The sequence below is a fragment of the Pocillopora damicornis genome, chromosome 9 (genome assembly GCF_964200805.1).
Source record: "Pocillopora damicornis chromosome 9, jaPocDami1.2, whole genome shotgun sequence".
Taxonomy (NCBI): domain Eukaryota; kingdom Metazoa; phylum Cnidaria; class Anthozoa; order Scleractinia; family Pocilloporidae; genus Pocillopora; species Pocillopora damicornis.
Window position 1 is genome coordinate 22,645,764 of NC_142678.1, and position 15,811 is coordinate 22,661,574.

General features: G+C 38.4%; 4 protein-coding genes across 8 annotated transcripts; 3 read left to right on the plus strand and 1 right to left on the minus strand.

Moving 5' to 3' along the window:
- The first annotated feature begins 158 nt into the window (after window positions 1-158).
- Window positions 159-3,092, plus strand: LOC149040762 (homeobox protein CHOX-CAD-like). Its single transcript, XM_089182843.1, has 3 exons — window positions 159-313; window positions 1,559-1,755; window positions 2,297-3,092. Exons 1-3 carry the CDS (start codon window positions 208-210, stop codon window positions 2,534-2,536), a joined length of 543 nt encoding a protein of 180 aa, XP_089038969.1. The 5' UTR covers window positions 159-207; the 3' UTR covers window positions 2,537-3,092.
- Window positions 3,093-4,961: 1,869 nt separating this feature from the next.
- LOC113670183 (uncharacterized) lies at window positions 4,962-6,923 on the plus strand. The gene is made up of 3 exons (XM_027186282.2): window positions 4,962-5,046; window positions 6,206-6,385; window positions 6,485-6,923. Exons 2-3 carry the CDS (start codon window positions 6,208-6,210, stop codon window positions 6,850-6,852), a joined length of 546 nt encoding a protein of 181 aa, XP_027042083.2. The 5' UTR covers window positions 4,962-5,046; window positions 6,206-6,207; the 3' UTR covers window positions 6,853-6,923.
- An 837-nt stretch (window positions 6,924-7,760) lies between these two features.
- On the minus strand, window positions 7,761-10,611 carry LOC113670149 (uncharacterized). Of its 4 annotated transcripts, none has more exons than XM_089182846.1 (3): window positions 10,346-10,611; window positions 8,806-8,868; window positions 7,761-8,387 (listed from the first exon to the last, which is right to left on the minus strand). In XM_089182846.1, the coding sequence occupies exons 2-3, from the start codon at window positions 8,864-8,866 to the stop codon at window positions 7,945-7,947; spliced, it is 504 nt and encodes a 167-aa protein (XP_089038972.1). In that variant the 5' UTR covers window positions 8,867-8,868; window positions 10,346-10,611; the 3' UTR covers window positions 7,761-7,944. The 4 variants fall into 4 exon arrangements, with proteins under 4 accessions (XP_089038972.1, XP_089038974.1, XP_089038973.1 ...); XM_089182848.1 differs by having other exon boundaries at window positions 7,761-8,384; window positions 10,346-10,486; XM_089182847.1 differs by lacking the exon at window positions 10,346-10,611 and adding an exon at window positions 8,957-9,022.
- On the plus strand, window positions 10,605-15,501 carry LOC113670179 (uncharacterized). 2 transcript variants are annotated; one of them, XM_027186277.2, is made up of 4 exons: window positions 10,605-11,069; window positions 11,590-11,663; window positions 13,987-14,052; window positions 14,825-15,501. In XM_027186277.2, exons 2-4 carry the CDS (start codon window positions 11,603-11,605, stop codon window positions 15,292-15,294), a joined length of 597 nt encoding a protein of 198 aa, XP_027042078.2. In that variant the 5' UTR covers window positions 10,605-11,069; window positions 11,590-11,602; the 3' UTR covers window positions 15,295-15,501. The 2 variants fall into 2 exon arrangements, with proteins under 2 accessions (XP_027042078.2, XP_027042080.2); XM_027186279.2 differs by lacking the exon at window positions 10,605-11,069 and adding an exon at window positions 11,199-11,459.
- Window positions 15,502-15,811: the final 310 nt, after the last annotated feature.

Consider the following 15,811-nt stretch of genomic DNA (forward strand, 5'->3'; position numbering starts at 1 on the left):
ATGACGCTTCAACCTTACGCTAGAAAATCAATCCCTAAGCGAATAGCGCACTATTTATTTTCAAAACAAATACCTAGGTACGTCATTATTTTGCTTAAATCAGCCACTGCACCACTGTGCAATTTCAAAACATCTCTCTCCAAGCAATTATAGGGAGCACACCAACTCTCAATTTTAAAATTCCGAAACAGTTATTTTTTTGTCGCAATGGCAGAATTATTTGAACCAGTACCAGAAAATGGTAGAGATTCACATGCAATTGACGTCGATCCGTTCAACCCGCTGAATCCGTTACCGCCGAGATCCTTTTCTGGTAAGTGCAGAATCCACGGCAAGCTTACTCTAAAGTGTTGCCTGCCAACGAATATTCTGTTGCTCACATTCAATTGCTTGAGCTTGCGTTTGAAAAAATATGAAGTATGAGCCAAAACTTCAGATCAAGTCCATCAAAGCAACACGCTGAATTAACTTGTTGCGTTTATTACAACGTTTTTTGGTTTATTTGAATGGTTTTTGTATTTTCAAGATGTTTTCAAAAAACCAAAAACTTTCTCTCTTGGTGTAAGTCAGGGGATTTCTGCCTCCCTGTGATTCCCTCATAAACACGACCAAAACGGTCGTGTCTTGTATCTTAAAAAAAGTAAACTTTAAGTACGGCTATTTTTCCAAACGTGGGGAAATTCGTTTATCCGTCAACATGATAATGAAGGACGATGTAAACCTGGAAACTAGCAATACCCTTGTTTTTAAAATTATTGAAAACTTACTTTAGATTCTAGGGTGTATTTCACTTATAAATCCATAGGCAAAGAAGCGCATGGCGGTGAGAGAATTTATTTGCATCCGCCATGACCTCATCTCGATTATTATGCGCGATGTCTGAAGCTACTGGGTTGATTCTTTTCTTTCTCCTCGTTTTAACATTTTCTTTCGCTTTTTCGAGAGCCTTTCCTCCACAAAACAAAGAAATACCCACTAGATGTGACTCATTATCTACCCTAATCAAGTTAACCCTTTAACTCCCAGATGTAAAAAATCCATCCACGAAAAAAGAGACTAGAGTCCAAACTTTGTAGAAAATACGTATCAAACTTTTTAAATGAACCACAATATTTAGCTAAAATAAAAACTCCGAAACGTCTTAAAATTCCAAACAAAGGAGTAACAAATTTACGCGAACGAAAGCTCAAAACAACAAACTAAACTCCGCAAAAACAAAAAGTACGCGAAAAAATGTCCACGTCAGTTTTCCAATGTCAAAGTTGGAGTTCTTTGACATGATTGGCTAATTTTTGAAATCATGTGCGCTGCACGTGAAAGTAAGAGGAAGAGAAAAATTGTAACTTGAAATTTAAAAACGAAAGATTTTCTACTCCAGAGGTGATTAACACGTAACTTCTCTTTATAATATTCATACATCATCCAGTAAACAGGTAATGAAAATACTCAAATAAACAAATTCTCGTATCTAACTCAAAGGAAATGTGTGGTTACAGGGAAGAATTAACCGATAAGATCTTGATAGTTAAATGGTTAACTGCAGAATTTATCAACACAGGCGATACCGCTCAAGTAGCTGATGTAAACAGCCAGGCCTCTGCACCAAAGTCTTACCCACGACTGCGAACACGAGGGAGGCTGACAGATTATCAGAAAAACGTGTTGGAGCGACTGTTTGCTAGATCAGCGTACCTGACTTCCAACCAGTGTATGGAGGTAGCTGCTGTGTTGGGGATACCAAAACCAGCTTTGCAAGTAAGATTTTAAAAAATGTAACCCCAGGAGGAGCAAGTTGAGAAATATGCTTAATTTTAAAGTTAATGTTGTTGCGAACGGTGACAACCTGTAAAATCAAAACTTTTAATACAAACTCCTTCAAGAAGGCTTCGAGAAAATTCTAACTGAATGTTTACAATAAAGTGACGCTTCAAAATCGAGAAAAAAAAAGTGAATGAAATAGACAGGCTTTAGCTTGGCGGTTCAAGAATGTTTCCACTGCACATGCTCAAAATCTAGGATTTCCCGTATGTCCCGCATGGGAACCCAGGCGACAGCCGTGTGTTGAACAGCTGCAACATCGCAACTAAACGTCCTAGAAATTCCAGAAAATAATCGTTAACAGTCATTTCCCACGACACGAGAAATATTACAACGGTCAATTAGAATGACCGATTTTCTGAAAAAGTTAAGCCAAAGTGTAGGCCCGGCCAAGCAACCAGGCCCTTTATATCAGTAAATCCAGAATAGGCTTCTGGGTAAATCGCGCCGTTCTTTACCTCTGTATGTTTCGTTATAGAATTGGTTCAAGAACAAACGGTACCGCATGAAGCTGAAGAAGGAGTCTCAGAAGAACGTTGCAAGGTGTATCACTCCAGCTCTCATGGTACACTGCATTCAAAATTCAGGTCCTGTACAAAATATTTGCGGGGAGGCTCCACGAAGTCTACAGTTTCCTTACAGTAACAACATTCCTCAAAATTGTGATCAAAGCAATTACTTTCTTTCAGCTGCTGCAAGCTCAGCTATGTATAACTAAGTTCCAGGGATAATTTCTCCATCTCCATCGGATTTCTCTAAAAAAGCACGTAAAAATTAATCGTCTGTTTTATCATACAACGCTCTTACTTCCTCCTTCTTTACAATAATTAACCTGTTGCATTATAGTTTTCGCTGTCAGTATCTCTTTTCGGAAGGGGGAAGTAATTACTTTTAAAATAAAAATACTAAGGTTATTATTATTATATTTATAACGTAATTACAAAGTATCGTATTTCCTCGAATAAGACCCAGGGTACCTCTTTCAAAACTTCGGCAAAAAGTAGAGGCGCTTATTGAAAGGTGGGCACTTAATCGAGGGGGACGCTTTAGGGGATAAAAAGGACCAAAAAAAAGATAACGCACGTTAAGGAACTCTGTTAAAACATGGAGACGGAAAAGACTGGAGCGGAAAAGAAACTATCCTTCCGCACTGATACACTGTATTGGAAGTTGAAAAGTTTAAACAAAGAGGCAACGAAAACAGGTTTTCCTTGGATACCCGCAATATAAGAAAGGGAACGGGGGTGGGGGGAGGGGAGGGGAGGTGAAAGTGTGTCGTTTAGTTTTTATGCAGCTTGCAGGTTGACGTCGTTCAATAATTTCTTTTATCCCATTCGGGGTTTGATTATCTACAGTTTCATTAACAAACAAACTTATCTCCCGTGGAGAAGAGTAATGTTTCACAGTTCACCTGCTTTTTGTACATGTGCATTTTATTTACTATATTTTGGGTTATTCAGTATTTTTTTTTTCTAAGGATGGTCCTCGACGTACTGTCTTTAGAAAACTTTGTTCCTGAGAATTCTTTTTCGAGTGATATATAAATTTAGGGGAGTACAAGTCACTAACCTTATTTCGAGTACGTTCATTAGTCAATCATTTATGATTTAATTTTTTTATTTATCTATGTCTTACCCTTTTTATTTTAAATAGCATCTGATTTGTATCAACCATATATTTAACTTTACATTCAGTATAAAAAACAAATTAAGTTGACGTTGAAGTTTAAGAACAATAACTTCCTGTTAGGCGAGTGAAGAATAAATTTCGTCAGTAAAGGCTTGAAAACAGGAATGTCCGTCGATGATGTCTTTGGGTTGCTGCTTTCAATAACATTTAAACAATAAATAAGGTCCTCAGCGCTCGGACTCAAATTTAAAAAAAAGCTGCCCCTTTTTATTTCATCCTTACTTTAATAAATCCTCTCCAGTTCCCTACTCCCCTGGTTCCTATCCCTTGTCTTTTTATTTAAAAAAACTAGAAAAAAGGAAAATGCAACGAAAGATCAAGAAAACCTGTAGGTCGTTCTAATGATAGATATTTCAGCTCGCTATCTTATTTTATGGGAAATTTCAATATGATTGACTTGTGTGTAAAAGCCTTCCTTTTTACCTGCAACCGGACCAACGCAAACTTGAGGCACACTTAAGAGAGTATCAGGACACCTGGGGCGAAGAGGAGAGGGGGTGAGTGGAAGGGGGGTGGAAAGAGACGGGAAGACGCGAGATACAATAAGCAAGGATTTGTGAGCCTGACCTTGTCCCCTTCCGCACATCCCACTTATCAAAAGACAAAGCTTTACTTAGATGATTCTGACCACGGTTTGAGTGTTGGAAATTGTGTCAAATAACTCTAAAAATAACATTTTCAGAAGAAACAAAGTATATTCCAAATCCAATCCAAAATGTGAATCACGTGGTCTTAGATTTCTATCATGGCTAAAGTCTCTTCTATTATTCGATAGATTCTCCCCAACATATTTTATAGTATAATATTATAGCATAGTAGATCAACCTTGAGGCGTTAAAGCACCTGTTTCATGAAAATTCTTCTCATTTGCTATTGACGAACTCATTTCTGAAAAAGTTGTGGTCCTGAAGAGAGAAGCATATTGCCTTCTCCGAATAAATGTCTGCTTCAAGCTTTAAGCTAATTTTAAAGCAACGAGGCACCTAATCATTAAAATGAAGGGGTTAAATTTCTAATGAAACTGTGCTGCTACTGTGTCGGAGGGTATTTAAAAAATACATGGTTTAATCAGATGATTTGATAAAGTAAATTGGCCACCGCAGACTTTCTTGAGCTTTAGAAATTACCCAATTATTTGATTCTTCGCATTACTCTTTGCATTTGGTTTATAAACAACACGAATAAGTGAAAAAAGCCGAGCGGTCATATCGAATCTTGTCTTGTCTTTTTTTCCTCCTCAATAATCCGGGCTACACGCATTTTTTGTTCAGATGTGTTGGATTACAAATATTTTGTTTATACGCGGAGGTGTTGGACACCAAACAAAAGTTGTTCTCCTTTGATAAAAAGGTGTCAACAATCACTAGTCTATTTACTCATTCACAATTGTCAGTTGACATAATACTTCATAATTAGCCAATCAGACGCGTTCTAGCTTCTGTGGGTGCGAGTGATTATATTTTATATTTAATCGATCCGAGTTAATCATCAGATTTTGTAGAAGGAAACGTTGGAGTCGAAGGAAACAGAAAGATATTGGTGAGTACGGTCCATTCTTTCATCTACAATAGCTTCCCTAGCTGTTCATCAAAATAAGGGAGAGCATTGTTTACGCCTTTTTTCCATTTGGTTTATACCAAACTGAGTTAAACAATTATATGGAATCTTCAATCTCCTGTTTTTCCAGCTTTGTCAAAAAAATGACTTTGCTCTCTGATACGAATCAAGACTCAAATTACATTGGTACAACACAACTTTTTTTAGACATTTATTTTACTAGGAATTCTCATCCCCATTGTACGGCTTTCTTGATTCATAATAAGCATGCTAAGTCTAGGAAACATTTCCAAAATGATCAGGACTTATATTTTCAGTTCTCTCACTCATGTAAATGTGTAGATGTGATAATTCTAGAATACGTGTATAGCCACGTTTATTTATTATAATGAAGATATCATTCCATGTATCAACTCATGACACTCCTTAACAAAAGCACTTTCCACCTTTAAAAAATAGGAAACTGTGAATGTATTTACTCTTCCAAAGTGCTATATAAATAATAATCAGCTCAAAATCTCGGAGGTATGTAGCTGTCGTAATCTATCAACTACACTCTGAGTTTGCTTATTAAGTAGGTTTCGCGACAATAGCCTGTGTGGAGAAAGGTTTGGTGCGTTTGTATGGAATTTTCATGAGGAAAAAAATGCGTTTGCTCTTTGGGGACTCAACCTCAGAACTTCCGAACTCGCGATATGATGCTATACCTCTTACGTTCACAGAACTTTCCGGTGTAGACTCGATCACGAGATCGAAAGTTTGTGATTCGAATTCCGTTCAGGGAACCTAAACCTTTTTACCCCTACCACAACCCATGACAATATGTTCGAATTCTTTTTCACTATGACGATCAACTTCATAATGTATTTTAGAATGTCAAAAAGTAGCTGAATCTTTCAAAAATTAACACGTGTATCAGTCCTTTCCGTTTCCTTTAATCCAAGTGGAGAAGCATGAGGCGCGCGCGGATAGTGGGGCGATTTTATCTTTTGACTCGCTTTAGCCTTCCAGTGTGCGATTTCTGCCTTTTTGAAAGGAAACAGGAAAATCGCCACGAGGGCTGACGGAAATCGATTCGTTATGGCTATTGTGCCTTAGAATTTTTACAATTTTCAATTCTGTCTATTCATTATCCTGATAGACATGATGACCTCTGCTGTGATCGGTTGCTTTGTGGCCGTGGCTTTCTTTGCTGTGGTGGATTCCAGGGCTCTTAGCTCACTGGAAATAAACGCAAATCAACAAAACCCAGCCCAGGCTGCACAGCAAGTCAGTGTTCAGAGCCAATCAGATGAAGTGAAACAGGATAAGGCCAGCAAAGGTATAACTTTACTTTCGAATTATTTTCAAGACAGTCAATCTATAAGCGTTCCAGTTAATCAGTTAATTTTTTTTGTTTTTTTTTGTTTTTGCTTTTTAGAACAGCAAGGTGTCTACTACCCCGGCTATGGACATTTCGCATACCCCTGGCAATATGGAAATTATCCCTACGGCTACCCCCACTACCCCTACCCATATCAACACCCCCATGTACCCGTCCCTGCGCCTGTAGTAGTACACCCAGCTTTACATCCAGCAGTGCACCAGGCCCCCGCTACTGTTCACTATCCATACCCCTACAATTACCCATACCCCTACCACTACCCCTACGGATACAACTACTGGAATTACAACTGCGGATACCCCGGCTGTACGACCCATGTTGAGCCCAAGGAAAACAAACCTGCAGAAGAATCCAAAGAGGGTAATGAAGACAAAGAAGACAAAAAGAGTACTGTCAGTAACTGAATGAATCAAGCTGTTGTTCTTGCTTTTGTAAGAGTTTGTGCTTGAATAAACATGCTATGAAGGTGGGAAAACTGTGGACTCTTGCTGCATGACAGGGGTTAAAACGAACTGGAGAAATGATCTTACGGCTAACTTTTATCCTCCCTTTTTTTTTTCAAATAATGACAAAATTGAAACAATCTATATGCCAGTGCATTCTGAACAACAGAGGAAGAGAGCTCATGATTCTAATGATTGTTTCGTCTCAACCATCGGCTGGCTCTTGAATCGTCTTCGAATATTTTTTCTCTTTTTTCGAATTTAAATAAAAAGTATAAGTTTTGCATTTGCTGGGAATGGAACCCCTTCCGCATGGGCAGGTGAAAAGGCTTGGACTGAAACACCAGTGCCTATGTTCTGCACGAAAGATAGCCTTTTTGTAGAATAATATAAACAGTAAATAGTCCTCTTTCTTCAATTTTCTCCCCGCTAAGCTCTCACTGCAACAGGAAACATTTCTACTCTGCATGAAAATTTTGGTCGGTTATTTATCTAAACCAAACCAAGGTTTATTCCAATCAGTGGGCTTCAGGATTTCTTGATAAGAAGATTTATTTAATTAAATAAAAGTCCTTCCACTGTTAGCTTTCGGCCCTACTGACACTGTTCACAAAGTAACGTTCAGAGTAAAGGTTCAGCCAAATTGAGGATTTGTTAAATAACGGCTAAACTTTGTTTAAATAATAAGCCCTTAGGGTTTGAGTCTCACAAAAACGGATTACAATTTGTTCACTGCCGCTAGTTTCATCAATATTTAGGCTCCTTCCTTTTGATTGTCGAGAGCTACCGTATCACGCTTTAATGATGTGATGCAAGCTACCATTCTTGCCATCGGCTCTCATTTACAAGCTCAGTTGAAGGCCACACGATATTGGAAACTGATATTTATTATTTTTTTCAATGTATCAAACAGAAATAATTTCAATACAAGTTTTTGTTCCTCAGGAAGTCAGGACTGAAAACATGAAATCAAAAATCCAAACCACTGGTCTGCTATTCTGCCCACAGGGCACGTCATCGATCTAAAACTCTCTTCTCCAGATTTCAAACGCTCTATTTACAGCAAGCAGGAGCGCAAGCCGGGGCACAAACTGGCATAGGTGGTGGTGGAGGGGGAGGAATGTACACAGGTGGTGGAGTGCAGCATGGCTGAGGGCAAATCTTCATACAATGATGGATACAGATGGGGGGACAAGGCGGTGGGGGTGGAGCGGGTAGACCGGGGCATCCGGGTGCTCCGGGAGGTCCCATTGGTCCCATTGGTCCCATACATCCTGGACTACCGGGGAATCCACGACATCCGGGAAGTCCGGGTGGTCCCATGCACCCTGGTTGTCCTGGGGGTCCTGGTTGTGGGCACGGCACAGGAACGGGGACGGGACATGGTGGTGGTGGAGGGGGTGGGGGTGGGGCACAACACGTTGGTTCACAGGCTGGAGCACACATGGATGGACATCCATAACCACAGGGGCTGGCCTCTCGCTTTTCTTTATCTTCTGTACAGAAAATACAATTAATACTTTGATTAAAACAGACTAAACGGAGCAATGCTAGGGTCAACTTCTAATCGTTCATAAATTAATAAAGACAATATATAGCATTAGTTTGCTTTAGGATAATTAGTCATTGCGAAGGGACAGGACGTAAGCATCGTGTAAGCAAACGTTTTCATCTTAAAGGTGGTGTCAACAGGTAGGACGTTTAATTTTTTTTATCATAAACAAAGCGATTTTTTTATTCCTTTCCACGGGTAAGATGGGTCTTCTTTTTCAGAGACACGATTGGAATACTTTGAGACAAAAACTATGACGTTGTGACACAAAATCACCGTAAAAAGTATCCTCATGTTTCGGATTCCTTTAAGTACAGTTACAAATATTGATATCCTTAGAAAAGCAACGAAATATCTCTTACCGAATGATTTTCCACATACTAATGCCACAAGGCAAGATGCAATTAAAATTCTTAGACCCATATCTGTAAAAGAAATGATAAAAGCTTTGTTATTCATCGTGCAAATAAGAATACACAGTTCATGCATAAAATGGCACTAAACCGTAAATACCTTTGAGATTAAAGGTCAAGGGATTCCCGGAGTTAGAAAAAAATTATGCACAAGTGGTTCAAATCGTTGTTCTAGGTATGAACAAGGAAAAAAAATAACAAGTTCGGATATCTCATGCGTGAGAACAGTATCATAGTATTCGTTGCTACAGAATTAAAAAAGCTTATTGTAGTGTAAAAGAATTCGGGATGCACGTGGATTGAAAAAAAATAATAAACGATTGGTGTGCGCGTCTCATTTTGCGGAAATGCTGTTACAGGTGAAGTGCACAAGTTCGAGAGAGAACGCTCTAAAAAAAAGAGTATGCCAGTTTGTTTATCATTATGAATAAAATTAACAAAACATTTCATCTGCTTATTATTTGTTTAGAACTTAAAAGTATTCTTGTATGAATAAATCAAAGTTCATTTTCGTATTTCTTAGCACATTTTTCACAACAAAGATATATAAATGTATTGCTGGTGTTCTTTCTATAGAAAACAGATTTGCCTTTCGTGAATCAATAACTAAATTAACACCTGTGAACAGCTTGAAATTAGCGAGACTAATTACAAATTCAGCTTATTATTCGTTTTTCTCGTAAAAATAATACAAAACCCTTTCCTTTATGTAAGCTGTGAAAATAAACTGGGAAATATTAACATACGATTCTACTGATTGCGTAGAGGTTTAAATCCATGCAGTCAATGATGGCGAAACAAGGAAGGGATGTTCTAGAAGAACATTTGAAAATTCTCAGAACTGATATTTAAACGATTGTTTTGAATTGGTGAGGAAAATGGCTCTTTCAATATACAGTCCTAGATAATTTTTGGTTATCACGGAAAACGAAATCACATCTTTGTGGCAAATCTTTGGGCCTTATTATCCCCTCCAAAGGCCTTCGAGGATACTCTACGATTACACATTTCAATTTCTCTTTCTTCAGTTCATTAACTCGAGTTTGCTATTATTTTCTAATCAAGCTTGGCTTTGAGAACTTGCCCATACTTTTCACGAAAAGCCATAAAATAGAATTCTATGGGTTTCCTTTGACTTTTCTCTAAACTATAATCACACTTAAGTGCACATTTCGTCATACAAGGCTAAAACTTTTGCTTTTTAAAATTGACTTTTAAGAATTGACAGAAATTCATTAACAGTTGGATTTAGTTTCGGGCTTCGGAAACAGAGATCAGCCACGTTATGACGCTGTTACTAATCAATTGGCGCCGAGACTAAACAAAAACTTAAAAGCTAAAAGCTAAAAGCTTTGTTTATAGATATGAGGGCTAAAATACACACGTTTGGCTGACGCCATTCGACAGGTAGTTGTAGATTGTCTTTACACTCCTCTGAATACAGATTTTTAAAGGTAAATCTATAAACTAGGATGCATCATCTCCTCACCTGTAATCTCGGATATTCTCTATCTTCTCACGGAAAAAAATCGTTTTAGATCTGAGTCTTTCACAGTCTGCTTTTGTTCCTATTTTTGTCCTTTTATAAATGATGCATTATGTTTCACAAGGAATTACTTAATCCAGCTGCTCGGTAAATATCACGCTTGGTTGGTCGCTGTTTGACAGTTATTACTCAACTCAGACATCCCACATGTTATGAAATGTGGGTTTTTGTCAATAATTTGCTTGACTTGACAGTAGGAGACAAAATATTTGATCTAGCCCGTTGACGAAATGCGAAAGAGCATATGTCAGTAAATCCTCTTTTGCCATTTGCTTCTATGGCAATGTGGGTTAATAATTGATTCCCTGGGCTTCCATCCAAGAAACTGCGCTTCATTTGAGCGTTTCTTTAATCACTAGAAAATTTATCCAAAATCTGGTTATAATTTCATGTCAATCAAGATACAGTTTCCTTATTCTCTGAGCATCTTTTCTTTTTTGTTTCATGGGCTCACTGAAGGAGCCAATCACAAAAAGAATCCGTGGGTTTGAGTTACATGACGTAATCTCTTTGACAAGCCCACCTCCCCTGCGCAGGTCATGTTTGTACGCTGTCCGCCTCCAATAAATATCTGATAATGCAGGACTCTGCTACTGTCATTTCAGGGGCATAACAGGACTTGACCTTTCGTCCATAACTCTTTTCAAGACTCCAAAAACATAAAGAGGTAAGATCATCAAAAGGGTTCTCTTATGTTGGGATTAAGTCGCGAGCTACGCACAAGAGGTAAACGGTGTACTTAACGTTTTTTTTTGTTCGTAAATTTGAATAAAGGGGGAGTTTTTTTCGCTCAGTTGGGTTTTACAGGTGACCTTCTTTAACCTCACTGGCAATAACCTTCCCCCTAACAATGTAGAAGTGTCAGTTTGCATCGGAAAAATTTTCGAAACCTGTTAGGATATGGAAGCTACTGATCTTTAAATGATCTTGAAATAGTGTCAAGTTGACCTATTTCTCCAAAAAAAATGGAAAGAAAAAAATAAAACTGAAATAAGATTTAAAGGCAAGGAGCATTAGATACGATAGTTCTTGCTGATTACAAACATTTTTGAAGGAGGTAAGCCTAATTTTAGCTGGATGAAGATAAATTTAAAATAACAGCAAATAGAATTTTATACGGTAATTAGTGATGTGCAATAGAGGTTTTCAGGGATCGTTTCACAGTCCGTTTTTACATTCCTCTTCAGTTCACAACTGGTCATGTTAAGATTTACACTTGCCTGCTTATTCTTCTTTATTGCTTCGCTGGAAGCAAGAAAAGGTTAGTTAATCTGTTTATCTTAGTCTGATAAATGTATAAATTTCTATTTGTGTTCCCAACTGGAAAGGCTACAATGGTATCATGGTATACATTGTCATTTGATGTTTTAAAACTGGTATGTTGGAACAATATAAATAAGACTTAAGATTTTCTGTGTTAATTATTGGTTTTTTTCGCCGTAAAACAGTGAAGCGTCTTGTCGACATCAAAGATATAAGCAAAAATAATTCACTGGTTTAGATAGATCGGAAAATAGAATTAGCTCGTTTAGTTAGCATATATTTTCTCGTACCTGAACAGGAACAAAAGGTTCCAGTTATTTGACTAAATATTTTCCTTTGATAAACCCTCAATGTGCCTTAGAATTACCTCTACATGTTAAATTTCTATGTATTCGCCGAATACTTTTCAGGGGATCGTGATAGGTAAAGTTATTTAAAACCTGAGGTGATAAAAAATGAATACAGCTTCTTTGTAACAATAAAATCGAAATAAACAGGTGTTTTGCTTGTGCTAAATACTGGTACGACAGCTAAGAAAAATAAGCGTAGGACTGAAACCAACCACAAAAAAGATAGCAGAAAGACATTGCATGCATTGAACAAATGGAAAATTGCCATAAACTACCTCCTGAAATTTCATTTCAGAATTTTACATTACATACATAGTAACAATTTCAAATATATTTTGACGATTTTTTTAATGTAAGGGTCAATAAAAACAAACGAATAAACAGGGGCGGGAAAATGAGATTACTATCTTCGCTTGTTTAGCAAAAATTGTCATCGTGGATTTAGAATTTTTTTACTTCTCGGATTATAGTTTGCAAATACAGAGTATTTTAAAGCAACATGGACGAGTCGAGAAGGATTATTAAGGATTACTACTTCGTAGTAAGAGGTCTGTCTTTCAATGATTTGACCCAAATGATTATTTAACGCCTGCCCTACTAAATGAAAGTAAACGACGAAAGCCCTGAGGAAACTCACATAGATCTACTCAGAGCATCGAGCATAGAAAATTATTGAAACAGACTCTGAAGGGAAAGAAAAGTCTAATATCACTAGAACATTTTTTATGTAAGTGCCAACAAATCTATTCGTTAATTACCAGCAAGATTTCATAAATGATAACGAGCTTACAAGCTTTGAACTGTTCGCCACAACACAGCGGTCAAACACTGCGCATGCACGAGAGTTTGAAGACAATAAGAGAGATTCCGAACGCGTGTCCAGTGTAAAGTAAGCAAAAGAAGATTAAATCCCAATTATTCCCATGCATAAAACAAATGAGATATGGATTTTTGAGATTAAATCTTGGCTTTATTTTGCTGTGTGATATCCCAACTGTTTTTAACGCGGACGCTTTGTTTCGGCGATAAAGGAAAATGATGAAACCTTTCTTCTACTCCGGCTGCACAATCTACTGTTCGTTATAAACAGAGACCTGTGATCGTCACAAATATCTTGTGTGGCTCTGGTTTTTCCTTTTTTGACACATTTCCCTCGGTATTTACCGGCAACTCCACCATGAACACAACAAAGAATAATTACAGCCAGCACGCCCAAGTTTACGGACGACTTCATCACGCCGCAATGCAAAGTGTAGAAAAAGTACGAGTGTAAACTAACACTTGGTGAGTAAAGTCCAGAACACCAATGTGTATGCGTCTCGGCCTTAGAAACTTCTAACTTTAGAAACTGCAAAAAACTACGTCTTACTTTGATTTTCCTTGTTTGCAAGAGCAAATCATCCATCACTGTGCGCATGTGCAATTTGACCGCTGTGTTGTTCACCACGCTCTCCAGCGATCCTAAGTAACCTAGCCTAAACTGTTCCATTGTTCCAAGCGAGTGAGGTCGCTGTGGTTGAAAACTACCCAGACTATCTTTGATAAAGAGAAAGCATGCAAGGTTTTCTTGGAATACATATTTGATCCAGCTGCCTTTTCACCTTCTTCAAAAGACTATCAATCCCTAATAACATGGAGGTTACTACCTAAACGCAAGAGAAAGAGTTTCTGTTCCATGGCGTTGTTTGAATACATTGTGAAACAAAAAGACAGTTGCGTTAAAGTCAGTGTCCTTTCTAATTAGCTAAAATATTTCTCCGTGTACTGAGGGCTTACACCATAGAATCTTTCTTCATGGAATCATACTGAAGCACAGTCTTACTGACACTGTCACTGTCTGTTTCAAAATGATCTACTCCTGCCATGAAAACATTTTCTGCCTTTTGAGAAAGCTGCCACCGTAATTTATATGGCAAAAATTATAAATTCCTGTTGGCGTACTTAAATATGCTTTTAACCTTAATTTCACAGTTACAGAAGCTTACTTGCATCATGGAAAGATTGTCAAAATAACAAAAGAAGTGGAAGACGAGCCAGGTAAGCATAAAAAAGGTTATCAAAATACTTTTCTGTCACTTTTCTGGCTGTCTGTGGTCATAAAAAAATCGATATAAGCACTTTCTTCTACAGTATGACTAGCAAGGATGCACTTATACTTGTAAGCCGAAGGCATGAAAGAAACATCGTCCGTTCCAATGTACATAAATTATTTGGAGGTAACGACACCGTCCTCGTTTTGAGGTTCCAATGAAAGACCGAGACAATCAAAAGCTGTCTGCTAAGAATTCGGCAACCTGATTGCTCAAAAATGTCGTAACGAAGTCCTAATGCCTCTGTTTCCATCTCCTGACGATTGTTTTGGACAACCAGAGGCTACATAAAAAGTCATTCTTGAAGCAGACAAATAATTTTTGTGATAACCAAAGAAGCATGTGTTTATGACCTGCTTGTTATGGCTTTGCATGCACTGCAAAGTTATTGATTGGGTATCGTCCAAAATCGAAATTTTGACACATTTGAACAGTCTTGATCCGCAGTGAGAAATAAATTCTTAGATCGATATTCGACAAATAATTTTTGTGATAACCAAAGAAGCATGTGTTTATGACCTGCTTGTTATGGCTTTGCATGCACTGCAAAGTTATTGATTTGGTATCGTCCAAAATCGAAATTTTGACACATTTGAACAGTCTTGATCCGCAGTGAGAAATAAATTCTTAGATCGATGTTCAATTGTAAGTGGGAGATAAAATTGTATGGTTTCTTACTGAGTGAAAGCTGTTCTCTTTTAATTTTCGATTATCAACAGAGACAGTAGAGAAGCGTAATGCTAATCCGTGTGGTTACGGATGTCCGGCTTTATGTGCTCCTACATGCAACCCATCGTGTTGTGCCCCTCCTCCGCCGCCGCCACCACCACCACCACCCCCGTGCCCCGTACCTTGTCCCATGCCAGGACCCCCTGGACAACCCGGATGCATGGGACCACCCGGACTTCCCGGATGTCGAGGATTTCCTGGTCTTCCCGGATGCATGGGACCGATGGGACCGATGGGACCTCCTGGTTCACCTGGATGCCCAGGTCTGCCCGCACCGCCACCACAACAATGTCCACCCATCTGCATCCATTACTGCATGAGAATCTGTCCACAGCAGTGCTGCACAGCCCCACCCCCACCAATTATGCTTCCCCCACCACCCCCTCCTCCTATGCCCATGCCATTCTGTGCACCTTCGTGTGCACCAGCATGTTGTAGGGGCAAAGTAAAAAAATCTTAAAATTGACGGGAAAGATGAAGACGAGCGATACTGGAACACTTACAAGTGCACTACTAAACCAATATGTAAAGAAACATTTTCACCGTGGGTTTGGGGACAATGGGCACTGAGTGCATACTGAGGAAAGGCAATGCAAGTGAACGCTTTTGTACATGACAACTAGTTTATCAAAACTCGCCGTAGAAAAATAAAGATTTATTTTAGCTACTTGTTTTGTCAGTTACTAGATTTGATCTTGACGAGTTGAGCCATCTAGAAAATTTGTAGAATCTAACCAATAGTGTCGAGAAGGAACCCCCCGAGGATGATTGGCAACTTAATGCAAGTGGGATGTTTAAACGTCGGAAATTCCTTGACATTTGGTTCGACGATCATTTATGAAATACTCTATTTTAAATTAAAAAATTTCGGACCAATGTCAACATCGAAGCCACTGTGTACCTACCCCTCGATCTCCTCACGCGGCAATAGTTAGCTGATAACAAGTTGGGGTTAATGTAGGGCTAGGGGAGGGGTC